General features: G+C 51.9%; 2 protein-coding genes across 2 annotated transcripts; both read left to right on the plus strand.

Moving 5' to 3' along the window:
- Positions 1–1,151: 1,151 nt before the first annotated feature.
- On the plus strand, positions 1,152–4,437 carry NCLIV_047380 (conserved hypothetical protein; the record flags this gene model as incomplete). Its single annotated transcript, XM_003884288.1, has 5 exons — positions 1,152–2,232; positions 2,712–2,845; positions 3,141–3,261; positions 3,775–3,913; positions 4,053–4,437. 5 exons carry the CDS (start codon positions 1,152–1,154, stop codon positions 4,435–4,437), a joined length of 1,860 nt encoding a protein of 619 aa, XP_003884337.1.
- A 3,052-nt stretch (positions 4,438–7,489) lies between these two features.
- Positions 7,490–9,607, plus strand: NCLIV_047390 (conserved hypothetical protein; the record flags this gene model as incomplete). Its single annotated transcript, XM_003884289.1, has 5 exons — positions 7,490–8,027; positions 8,207–8,334; positions 8,431–8,557; positions 8,795–9,041; positions 9,139–9,607. 5 exons carry the CDS (start codon positions 7,490–7,492, stop codon positions 9,605–9,607), a joined length of 1,509 nt encoding a protein of 502 aa, XP_003884338.1.
- Between the last annotated feature and the right edge of the window lie 3,722 nt (positions 9,608–13,329).

The following is a 13,329-nucleotide window of genomic DNA, read 5'->3' on the forward strand; positions in this document are numbered from 1 at the left end:
TGAGCAGACAGAGGGAACCGCCAAGCCCTTTTCATCTCATCAGTCCTGTCGAGACGAGCGCGCCGCCTGAGAGAGACGAAAGTGAAAACTTGGAACCGGGCGTCAAGGAACAAAAGAAGGCGCCAGACATCGCAGCCGCAGAGGAAAGATCTTCCCCGGGTCTCGAGAAGGGATATAATAAATAGAGGGGATGAGTCCTGTCGACTCTGTAGATCTCAATTCAGTTCGCGTGCTGCCGTCCGGACAGGGTGCCGGTGCACGGGAACGCACGGTAAAAACTGAAGGAAGGTTAGAACAGCATACGTGAAACCTCGAACGTCTTTAATTATTGCAGCTGACTGCATTCGGCTGTGGTGGAAACTACGAAAAAGGAACTGGGGGCTAGATCCTCCCATGAAAGGCCGCCATGCAGAGAGCCCCTCGAGGCCGTTTGACGCCGAGCCGTTCGTAGCACGCTGGTCGTTTTGGAGAGTCAGGTGGGACAGGAACGCGGAAATTCCAGCTCGCTTTCTCATGAAACTTCGTGCCTGAAGAGTGTCCAGGTGGTTCGGAGTCGGCGGTAAAAAAGGTTGAAGCTGCCGGGGCCGAAACTCGATTTTCTTCAAGTGCGTCTCCTCCCGCACGGTCCGTGTCTTGGGGAGTCGCTAGGCAGGATCTCGACTGGAAGGGGGAAGTCGAGTGGGAGGATCATTGCGCGTTGACCGAAATCGCCGTTCAAGAACCAGTTAGGTGTCCCACGGAACGGGGCAGTGTGGATTTGTTTCGAGGGAATTAGATCCGCTTTTGTGGAATCTTCTGTGCGAGGAAAGTTAGGTCTCAAGCTGCGAGGCGGCGAGGGGGAGCTCGCACAATCCCGCTTTGCTCATCCGTCCCATCGTTTACGGATCCGTCAATTTAACCACGGGAACGAGGCTAGCTGATTTTGGTCGAGCTGTGTTCTTCAGCAGCTTAAGGGGCCAATCGATTTTGTTTTTGACCGTTCCCTCTGCACAAAGGCGCACCCTGTGGCCCAATTTTACAGTTTACCGTGCCGTCGCGGCATGGCCTGGCTCACAGTACCACTCGAGGCAAAGTGGGATTTCGGACCCTATGCGCTGGTCCAATGACTGACATCTTCAGCAGAGTTCTTGCGCCTCATGTGTGGAGTTCCAATGGCAAGCTTCCCGCTGGTCCTGTTTTGTGCCTTCCTCCTCACTTTACTCTCGGAGGCGGGGGCTGTGCGGATGTCGCACCAGGTGACCCTGGCTGCTGAAGCAAGCAGGCACGTTTCCCCCTCCTTTCTCGCCCCTGGAGGCCCTGAAAGTGCTGTTCAAAGCGGCCGCTCTCAAGGCCGCGTTGGTTTCGTAGAAGTTGGAAAAGGCCGTGAGGCTAAAAAAAAGAGCAGCCGTAAAGAAACAGAGGAAGAGGAGGACGAACGGGGGAGTCTCGAAGAGTATCAATCACAGGAAGAGGGCAGCCACCCAGGCGATCAAAGTGAAGTGCAGGAGGAGGAGGAAGAGGAAGCGCTCGCGAAGGAGGGAAGAAGCAGCTCGAAGAAGAGGGAATCTGACAAGGTATCCAGGAGATCGTCCAAAAAACAGAACGCGTCCGCGTACAAAAGCGCGTCAGGTGCGCACGCGTCAGGTTCAGACGCCTTGGACGATGGCCAAGATGAGGGGTCAGGAGTAGCAGAGGAAGAACAGTCAAGCAAGAGGCAATCGGCAAGCGGCAGCACGAAGAAGGGAAAATCAAAAGAGGTTGACGAAGAAGGAAGCGCCGCAGCCGACGATGAGGGGGAGGAGGGCAGTGCTCAGGAGAGCCAGGGTTGGAAAGAAGATGGCTCGGCGAAAGAAGAGGCGTTCGACGAAGGTTCGCCAGGTTCGTCGAAAAGAAGAGGTGGAGGCGCATCAGAAAGGGAACACGAGCAAGACTCAGTGGCGGTCTCCTCGCGAGAGAATGAAGGCTCTTCTCGCACTAAAAGGGAGAAGGGGAAGACAAGAAGCAGACGCCGGAATCACGAGGAAGAGGATGGGTCGTCTTCGGAGATGGATGGGCCGCTGCCAGCGAAACAGGCGAAAACTGCAAGTCAGGCAAACGGAGACGAATTGAAGGAGACACCTAAGCAATCCCAAGGGGAGCGGACGCCGCCTGATCCCGACGCGCCACGCCTAGGGTATAAGAACTGCAGCGACGTTTGCTCGTCTATCGGCTGCAAAGAAGTTCTGAATAGTGACGTGAATGATACGTTGGAAGGTAAGCAGTACCTCGTTTCTAGAACCTTTAAATTCTGTTCCGACTGAACTGCGGTTTCATTTTGGCCTTCGTAGGGGGTTCGCCGGATGATCCCCCGTGCGTTTTGTCCCCTCCCCAGCAGAGGAAGTTGGACACAACGGACCTCCGCCCCTGGCGTGGTCTGAGTGTGTCCTGCACTGAGGGATGCAGTCCCACAGAACAATCATATTCCGCGTAGCGGTGTTTGAGTACGACTTTGTCTCGTTTGCATAGACGAATGTCGACAGGAGTCCATACGAGGAAGGTCGGCCCGCAAAGTAGCCTGAATTCCGTACACTTTGTGGCTCTGGGGACTCCACAGTTCGAATGCGCTTCCCTCTCTAGGCACTCAACAATCAGGGGACGGAAATGTCGTGCGTCTTCACATCGCAGTATTCATCTTTAGAAGCTGACTGCGTGTGTGTGTGGAATCGATGGACTCTTGCTTCTCGTATCCTCAGGGTGCTGCACTACTGTCGAGTGCACGCAGTGTTCCGGCACCGGCGTCGAAGCGGACCATAAAAGCTGCCGCAACTGGAGAATGTCGCGTGCAAATGAAATCGTTCTCGCTAATGGAATTTTCAAAATTCCACGGGTGAGCTGGCCTGAGGAAACATGGCCGCGTCGGGGTCTCACTGGGCGGGAGGGCAGCACCCAACCTGCCGCCGCTCCGAATTTCCACGCTCTTGTGTGCAGTGGCTGCCCGCGATGAGAGCTCTGAGAGAAGCTATACACTGCATGGGCAGAGCCTTCGGTTCGCGGTACGTTTTTCTGGTATGGAACGGTGTGCGTTCCACGGCACAGCGGCGCGGCCACCAAGAACGTGTACGAAGCCGCACATGTGACGAAGTGTATTACGAGAATAACGGTGTGTTATCTGTCTGGACCAGGGGACCGCCAAGGCTGGCGACGAAATCCATGTTCGCGTAGCCTGGGACCGGCCGTATATTATGGGCGTCAACGCGTGTGCACCAGACCTGCGGCAGGCCGCCGCCATCGCGAAAAATACACGTAAGAAGACAGGGAGATGGAAAAGGCAGGTTTGTTTTCAACAGTCGAGCGATTCCATTAGTAAATCTTCAAATGATGAGACACGGCAAAAGGCCCAACAGCAGAGCGTCTTTCAACTTTCTGATTAGCATTTACGTGGGACGTAGTGATTTTTGGTCCTGTTCGCCACACGATGAGGTCTCCTTAGAGAAACCGCACATACAGTTAGTGCATGGCTTCCGCGCACTCCCTCGTGAATGACTGAACGGTTGGCGGAGCACGCAGGTTCGGAGGGCACAGAAATAGACGCAGAGTGTGGCTCGTAGCGTCGGAAGACCAGCATACTCGTTGTCAGTTTCCCTTGCTTTGAATGTGTGCATATCTCGAAGTTGCTGGGTTTTTCTGGCTCAGCAGGCCACGTACCAGTCTTCCGTACGGCGGCTGTCCAACTGACGGCTCAACGATCTACGCCTCGACATGCCCATAGTAAAAAAGGCGCTGATACGAGTGGATCCGCGTCAGTTGCGTTTACAGTGGAGTTCCCTGGCCAGGAAGAGCGGAGCGCGCTCCATTCCCTGAGTGCCGCGTTGCAGCCTGTGTGCCTCGCAAATTCTGCCCAAATAGGGCCACTGAAGCTGCGGCCAGACGGTCTCAGCCGCGTGTTCGCTTCGAGGTGAGCAAAAACAGTACTGAGGAAGTGCTCAAGATTGCAGCTAATGTGTGCTAGAACTGGGGTTGGTTGCCCGGATAACCTTTGAAACCACACCGCAGTACGTCATTTGTGTTTGTGTTCATGTGCTTGTCGACTGCAGCTGGTTTTCCTTTCCTGCATTTAGCACTCCTACGCTGCTGACCAATGAATTTTCAATCAAGCTTCATTGTGGACGGGACGATTGCGCGGCAGATATGATCACTGGCTGCGTCCGCATCCTGTGTCCGGCCACGCTGCCTCAGGTGGAGGCGAAACTTCGTGCCATTACGCCGGTTTCTGCCGCAACGGCTTCCGCGTTTCATCCAGGGCTGATGGCAGGGCAGATGATGGGTTTTGGAGTGTCGGCCCCCGGCTTCCCACAACCTGCTCTCGTTCCGAGACATGCAGGAATGATGCCGATGCAGCATGCTGGAATGATTCCACTGATGCCTGCCGTGCGACCTCTCGGGATGGGAATTGGTCGTTTTTGGATGATGCCTCGATGAGCAAGGAAGGTCAACTGCCTTGCCTTTTTCCTATGAAGCGGACTACACATTACCCATCAGGCGCGCGGCGGTATCAGGGTGAGCTGTTTCCGCTTTTATGCAGAGAAGAACAACGAAGCGAAAACCAGGTGGAAACAGGTATCCGTAGTGAGTTCGTTGTATTATACTGGTATCGGAACCTGCATCGTGTGCGGTTTCAACACGGGAAATCTACCTAGCGAGCGGTTCGTTGGTTGGTAGACGCACAAGTGTACTGGCCTGCCAGTCCTTCTCCTCTCGGGTGATCAAGCTTTAACACATATCGTCATGCCGCCACGTACTGCGGGCACTGCAGAGGCTCAATCCCTCGTATGCTTTGTCCTGACAAGCACACTACATTTACGTAAACGTTCTTTCACATAACGATTTGATATCGGTCGTTACTGAAAATCCAACCTAACACGAATCTGATGAATGAATTCAGGGGCGACCCCTGGGTTAGTTCCAATGCCCCAGGCAGAGCACCGGATTGGATACTTGTGGGACCGCGCAGAGTTTATAATTATGAGTGAAAGCCGTCCCAGTAGCTTTCCATAGACGGTCACAGTAACGCCTCATTCTGTTCCCGGAGCGCTGGGGGGACGGTGGCAGACCAGCTATGAGTCGTTCCACTCAGCTGAGATCAGTCCTTGTTCAGCAAGACCTGGGGCAAGCTTTGCGATCTGAATCTCCTTGTGGTTGGAAGAACTCCGAAAGTGTCGTGGGGTGGTGAGGCCATGATCCTCCATAATCAGTGGTTCAGCGTTACTGTCATATTTGCGACAATCATGGACAACACATTCACAGTAGCGGCAGCTCTTATAGCTGTACGTACAAAATTTTGTGTATGCATACACATTTAAACACATATTGTATATGTGCGTGTAGCCCTGACAGTGCGCTATTACAGTGGACAAGAAACTGCAGGAACCGTGTGGCATCAGCCTGCAAGTATATGTAGTGCAGCTTCTTCACGGAGGCCATTTACTTCAGGCAAAGATGCACGCTGATAGGAAGCGGTCCCATATGCTAGCCATTAGCACACCGGACTAACAAATCGAACTCCGCCTCTGAAAATGTCGTCAGGGACAGGTACAGACGAGAATGGCATTTCCTGGCTGTTGCACATATATCAAGAGGACTGGCGGCTCCTTGATAATTCTGCATTCTTCAATAGCATGATAGTAGTCAGGAGCAGCCCATTTCAGTGTGCAACTGCCATTGCAGTGGTCAGCATGACAGCAGGTTCGGGGCAGTGAAACGCAAAAGCCGGTCCATCGGCACAACCATAACTGCTGTAGCTGCCCCGTAGAACAGGCCGGTTAAGGAGTGAAGCATCTACAAGCTTAAAAGGTCGTTATTTTTCTGTGGCGCACGTACCGGAAGGATAGCAGCGGCGACCCTGATCTGCCGTCACAGAGAGGCGCTCCGTTGCGGGGAGATGTGCTCAGGGTTTTTCTTACGCTTCGTGTGACCCTGTCCCCGACGCGAAATGCGTCAACACGACTCAAAAAGAAGAAACATGTGCTGTAACGTCGTGCCGGTTGGGTGCTGCGTCAAATCCAATATAATTCAAGTCCGCGTCAAGTTCATTCGCTCCGTGGCGTTTTGACGATACAAGGCGGCGACTTCTTGCAACGCACCACCTGATTATCCTAGTGCTGTGCACGGCTCAGGGCACCAGAAAAAGACTAAGAAACGTTTCCTATTGCAAGGCACGGGGCTGGGAGTATGATTCTGCTGGTGTTGACTACCCGCGGACAACGACGTGTCCCTGAAGTGCTAAGCAAACACTTGGTGCCGGACATCGTTCTCTGGTTATTGGCAACTGGTCGTCCGAATAGTCACTCTTTACGTCATATTTGAGATCCAGCTAGAGGCCACAGTCCTAAAACGGGAGCTCTTCCTGTGACCATGTCATCGGGAGCGAATGAATGTGATGGCAGTAGTTGATCATCGTGTGTCGCTTGGCACCGTGAGCAGCAAACATCACACACTGGAGAAAGTATGATGGCCACCAATGTAAAATCCGTCATGAGGTGCGAAACTGAGTATCGTCATTGAAAAGGATACTGCTTGTCCACGGTGACTTGCAGGGATCGGCCAGAATTGTACGGCTACACGTCAACTGGGTTTCCTGAGGTCCAGGTTCCCCTCCGCATATTCACCGAGAAAGACTCGTGCCCAGCACCCACGCCTTCAAAGCACGACTCTCATAGGAAACGCGAGAGAAACATGGTCTGGCAAATCACGATATGAACCTGCACCGGCGCAGCATAGTTGTACGAGACTGCCATGTACGGATTATTCGTTCGCGTCGACGCCACGAAGCGCCGGCCCCGTCGGCAGCATGCAACCAGCGAACGACGCCGGCTGGCGGAAACTCAGCGGTGGCATGCCCTCTCTCTGGAAGGGCGCCAATCTCGTATTTGCTCCAGACATCCCATTTCACAGAATATCTTGATATAAATCGAGCCTAAGATACTTTCAAAGTCTGTAACAGCTTGCTCAGGGGGGCGCCGTGTGGAGTGTATTCACAAGACAAAGACTAACGGAGCTGTGCGGCGGCCCGGCGCGCGAATAGCTACATTGTCTGGGCACGCGTAATGCCTTGCGACGGAGATGATTTTTTCTTCCTGAGGTCTGTAGTACTGCGTTATTTCAGACGAGAATGTATTGCCGTATCTGAATGTCGGCTTCCTTGTTGCTCTGTCTCTTTTCTCGCTGTTGATTTGTCTTTTCGGTTTTCGTCTACCGCTAGCTGACCGAGCCGCATGCGGCCCGTCTCCAAAAAGGCACACGCTGCAAGGTATCTTGTACAGCGAGGCGGGCAGGAAAAGAGCTGCAGGCAATACACCTGATATTAAACACAACTGGAGTTAAGAATGTCATGTACGTTACTGCCTCTAGCCTGTGAGCGAGTCTCTCTTTACCCGTGCAGCGACACAGCTGATTTACTTCGTACTGTCTCTCGTGAACCAGGCTCTCTGATTGTGGCGCTTGAACAAGCACCAACTTCAGTCATTCTGGCCCCATGGCTGTCTTGTTGCTACGTGTCGGCTTCTTTTTCTTCTTAATCCTTCCGGCTTCTGCCAGACAAACTCAAGGCAGCTTGTCTGTACTCCAGGCGGCGCCTCAGCCTGCTCCCGAGTCAACGGCGATTCATCGGCTCCGCGATGAGCGCCACGGTGGTCGACTGGGAGATGGTGTGGAATTTTCTCAGCTCCAGATCGGCGGAAAAGGCCGCAACGAAGACGACGACGGTGAAGAGTATCCTGGAGAGGAGGGAGAGGGAGAAGAGGGCGAATCGTCTGGGCGAGCTTCGGATGATGGGCGAGAGGCGTTGAATACGAGGGAGACGGAACATGAAGGCGGCTATGAAGAAGAAAATGAAGGAGTACCTTCCACAGGCGCGGCGGCCACAATGGCTGCACCTATAGGTCAAGAAGCGTTTCCTTTGCAGCTGAGGGGTGACTCACCGCAAGTGGGCTACGCTGACGGCCAGGAAGTTTGTTCCGCACTTGGGTGTGCCCGAGTCGCGGCGGGAGGGGCGCCGAAAAGCCCAGTTACAGGTATTGACTTGATTAGTTAGTCAGGCCAAATATATCCGCCTGGTTGTTCATATAGCTGAGATGAAGCAGATCCGGAGGGGACAAAATCAGGAAAACCCTTCCACACTGCCCTTGCCAGTCTTCAATCCAGATCACGCATGCGGGCTGCGTTGTCTTTCGAATTCTGTACTATCTTTTAGGATGCGCAAAAACCATGAAGTGTGGCGGCTGTGATGGACTTTTGGAAGCCGAAGCACGATGCCAAGCGTGGAAACCATCTACTCGGCCAGACGTAATTCTCGCAAGCGGGTGGTATTTTACGAAGCATGTAAGGTGACATACGTAACCTTGAGTCTGCTGAATTTCAACTCTCTTCAGCGAATCCAGAACCAGTCAGTTCATTTACTGTTCTATATCTTGTCAGGCGCTGACTCGGTCCGGAGCGATGGAACTTGACATCAACTGGGACAGCAACAGGAATCTTGATTTCAAAAAGTGCATGCCAGATCTGCGGCAGGTTACTCGATCTTTCAAGGAACTACAAGAAACCGGTAGGCGTAGGATCGTTGCAGTCTAACCGAGCCACAAGCACTGCTCGTCGTTCCACAACAACCGTCAGTTAAATTCAATAAACCAAGATTCGTGTTTAAATGCCTTCGCCAGTAGCGTGCAGCCGAAAATCGAGTATCCGCGTGTCCGAACAGCTACCCTTCCGGGCTGTGGTAACTTGGTTAACAGCTGAATTTGCGTCTCGATAACCACAGTTCGCTGATTGCCCACTGTTGCAGGCAACGTGGCGCCGTTCCTCTTCCATCGGATGGCCAGCGTACAGTTATCAGTCCACCAGCTTCCTCCCGAGGGAATGGAAGATACGGGGCCAAAAAAACTGTCTTTCTCGATAAAGTTCGTCGATCCGCAGTCGTCCTCCCTTATCGGACGTGTTGGGCAAAGGCAAAACCAGCCAATGTGCAGTAGCGCGGAAGCGACGCTACCTCTGGTTACCCTTGGCAAGAAAACCGCGATGTACGGAGTCGGGTAAGTTAGACAACGGAGTAGTGAAATTCTCTTGGCGTTCCCCTAGGTATAATAGGGAATCACGCTCTAATTATCGCGGTGATGTATGTGCGTTCAGGTGGCTGCCCATCCCGAATGACCTGACAATTCCAATAACGACTAAGAACTTTGTCATTCGGATGCAGTGCAGTGGCGTTGAGTCATGCAATATGAACAGAATAGGAGTCTGCGCACGTATCACTTGCCCAGCCACGGCCGCAGTGGCTGAACGGCAGATGGCTACGGTGCAGGACGCTATGAGCAAGCCTGTTGGCGAAGGTCCAGTCAATCAGGTCGCTAGTGTAGCATCGCACGCTTCCGGTGATGGTGTGGCTTCTCGAGTGATTCAGGCCTCAACTGGGCGGTTTGGTGCTCCGATGAGATCCCAGGTACCGCTAGCGTATCCGGGGGGATCTCCTTATGCACATTATCGTGGTGGCTTTCCACCTGGTTATCCATTCTATGTCCGCGGCCAGGCAGCATTTCACGCTCCATCGGCTGTATTGTCAGGCCTCACTGGCTCCTTCTTGGCATTGATTTTTTTCTAATTGTTTTTCGGGCGTAGTATCACTTAGGAATTTCATTGAGATATTTGTCAATCTGATTTTCATCGGATGTTTCTCAACAGGGAAATCTGGGAAAACGTTGAACAAAAGAACAGTTTGACGCCATGTGAACCACTGCGACCTCACCTGTTCCGTGTACATGGCTGCCAAATCTGCGTAGTCTTTAGCTGAAAGCATTGATTTTGATTAAAGCTGGGACCGCCTACGAAAGACATGCGGACTCACCGTCAGCTTCGAAAGACTCTGATCAGTACGTGTGGTGAGTCAAGAATGTCAATTATCATGGCGAGCATCTCATTTACTTGACTCACCTTGCAGTGCGCTCTGGGGGGGCTGAAACGGACGAATAAATTGACTTAACTCAAAATCATCTGGGAGGAGCCCTCACCAATTCTGTGGCCGACCCATCAGCTGTATATGTTTGAGCGAATGGAATGATGGCCTCGTGAAGACGTCGAATACGAGTGCGCATCTCCTCAATGTTTGCCGGTGCAAGAGGGTAAAAGCCGTATGACTGGAAAGGGGCACGGTTTTGCATTGATTTGAATGTCGCAGGCAATATGTTTACGTACCTGTGCGTACGCAACGTGGCCTCCCTGGTCCACCTGGAGAGAGGGGGGGGCGCTTACGAGAGTTTGGCGAGGATTTGCCTTGTCACTTTACCAGAGTACGCAAGTTGCGCTCGGCTACGAGTGTTTGGTTCGCGTCTGCAGCTGCTTGCGCAATAGGTCCGGTGGCTTTCGCAATAACATCGATATTCTGAAGCGGTGATTGGAAATCAAAGCAATGACGTAGCACACTCAGGCTCCGAGAAGAAATACCTCTTCAGCTGTCTCTTTAAGCGTGGGATACTCCAGTCGAGCCACAGATGTCTCTGGACAAAAGTAAATGTCACTTCTGTAATGAGAGGAAGAAAAAGAGTAGTGGACCTGTGGCAGCTAGTGAAACCGAAAGGTCTTGAAGGGCAGTATGCTAATGATGTATATTAGGAACAGTAATTCAATCAGAAAAGATGCAAAAGACCACGTGGCTCACGATTTGTGGATCGAAGCCTGCATTTTTCTCTGCAGTGCTGATCAAAACGTTGAGTGTCACTGTCGAGTCTCTAGAAGACGGAGCCGTTTCTGCTAACAATACGAAGCACTCCATTGTTGACTGCCTACCTGTCGAGCTCTTCGAAGTCTCGACTCTGAACGAGGTAACGCTCTAACGAGGGTGTGTCGTAGCCATGCGGCCATTATCTTACCAGTGAGTCAACACCAGTCTTGAAGCCAGTTTTCATGTTTTTTTCTGTTGCCAGTGACTCTGAATCCGACGCGTTACAGTTGACCACACCGACATAGGCTCATTCGAATCTCACCTAAACTAAGTCTCGCCGCCTCAGACTGCAATTCTCGTGAAATGAACGGAGCGCTGGAGAAAGGTACGAAATCCTCTACCTTTTTTGCTGCGTCGTCCTGTTAAATGTTAGTAAGCTACGAATAATAACAGAGTCGTATGGCAATAACAACGTACTCTTCTTGCAGTGAGGAAAGATAAATAACTCTCGTACATGCTGTCACACATGTGTGCGCGCCTGCGAGTGGCAGGTGAGAGACACCCTAAAGTCCTTCTCTTTGCTGGTGTGGTACCTGAGCGTTCCATGGCCAGCATTTGACTCGATAATGTATGGTACAGCGAGATTCTTGCAAACGGTGGAGAAGAGTGGATCCCTAACGACTGTACAACAGCCAATAATAGAGTGACTCTTCACATCTTCAGAGGGTTCCACGCATAAATTGACTGACCTGTTGGGTATTTGCTGCAGTAGGCCGGAAACCCTCCACCCGAGCAGTAGTGGCTTGAATAGCCTGAGCACAGACATACAAACCTATTAGCTAAAGCAACTCGAAGGGGTGAACGCACCGAGCAGACCGACGGCGACAATCATGCATGCATTGTAATTTTCCTGATGAGGATCATGCAGGAGGTTTCCGTAGCAAGTGAGACAAGCCACGTGGTTTACCGCTATCCGCTTGCAATCTAGTTGCTCTCCTCTCCCAAATGTTTTCATTTCAAAACCCTTTTCTTCTCCGCCAGTCGCCTCTCCTGCGACAGCATCGTGCTGACCGGCCGAAGCCTCATATTTTCGTGTCTGACGGCTAGCGTACCTGTGTCAACCCGAAGATATGAAGACGTGCAAAATGCTGTTGGATCATCAATGGTTCTTGTCCCTCTATTATACGACGCACAGTCAGCATGATTCGCTGCCATCAGTGTCCCTTTTGTGCAGGTTTCGATCTGTCTAAAGAACAGATCTTTTGTTCGGTTGCAGGTTGCTCCCGCTTCGTAGTCTGAGAATTGCACTGCGCAGACAGCGCCCGAAATCTCTTTGTAGCAGGACTAATCCGCCAGGAGGCAATACTTGAGATAAATAGAGCTTATAACTATGCAGAAGACTGCTCACTTTATCGAGAGCATCGAATCTACGCAGGGTGTCCTGACCGTTCCGTAAGTTCTGAGACTCACAATGGAAGGCAACCTATGGTGGCTCTACTTACCTCGCCTAGCCCCCGATATGCCTCGCAGGACTGTCAAAAGTAGTCATGTATAGAACGGTTCCGCAATAAGTAAACTGATGCGTACCTCAGGAGTTTTGTATTTTGTGAACCGCTCCCCATAATTGCTGACTCCATTGCTGACATAACGGCACACAGCATTCTGGTCGTACGAACTTCATCATTAGGCATCATTTCTGGTCTTCGCGCGACAGTGCCAGGGACATACTGTGTTACCCGTTCCAAGGGGTAGTTCCGCCGCACGGACGACAGACAAGGTCAAGACTGCACACAAAACCGGGAGCTTCGAGAGGAGCGCCATCTTCAGCAGAAATATCTGTACAAAACACTGCCTCAAGGGTTTCCACACTTCAGTTGGAACCCATCATAGTGAGGCGTGAGGGAATGGAATTTAGGTGTCTTATCAGATGTAGATACACTCTAACCTCATTTCGGTTTCCTAGCCCGATGGATGCGCCAAGTTTCTGTACTCAGTCAATTACTGTCGAAAACCACACTTTGCAGTTGCTGATGAACCAACTCAAGTGTTCCTTCTGATGTAACTGCGCGGCTTTCGTGCTGGAATGCATGATGTGGTTTAAAAAAGAGCTCAGGCTTCGAGAATTCCAGTGGCCCCATGTCGCATCAGAAACTCATTTTAATGAGCTAGGCTTTGCGCTGCCAACTCAGCCTTGCGAACAGGATGAAGAGCAGGTATCAGGCTCGTGTTTCCCACTCGATGAAACTACAGTTCAGCTGCCGAATGATGCATTCTGAGTACTCTCTTACGGAAGCAACACCTTCGTCGATACTGCAAACTTTTCTGACGGATCTTCCGCATGCAGAGTGCCACTAAGCAGCTGCCGTTCAGCGCCTTATGTTCCGACCACCTGAACAGGCGGTACTACTTCCGCATTTTCTGCAACCGCATTAGAACTTGATTACATTCGAAACAACGTCGCAGTGAGAACCGACAAAAACGAGAGGCTAGCACTCTCAGCACATTCAAACGAAGCTCCCGTGAAGTTGTTATCGTAGTCTATGCTGTGAGGGTAAATGCTGTTCTGCATGCCAACAGCTAACTGTGGGTTTTTGATGCCGCACCTTGTGCATCGCAGGAGGTAGCGGCGGGGGGAACGGGGTTACCAGCGTTGGCCCAAGCAATTT

Source organism: Neospora caninum, chromosome X (assembly GCF_000208865.1).
Source record: "Neospora caninum Liverpool complete genome, chromosome X".
Classification (NCBI taxonomy): domain Eukaryota; phylum Apicomplexa; class Conoidasida; order Eucoccidiorida; family Sarcocystidae; genus Neospora; species Neospora caninum.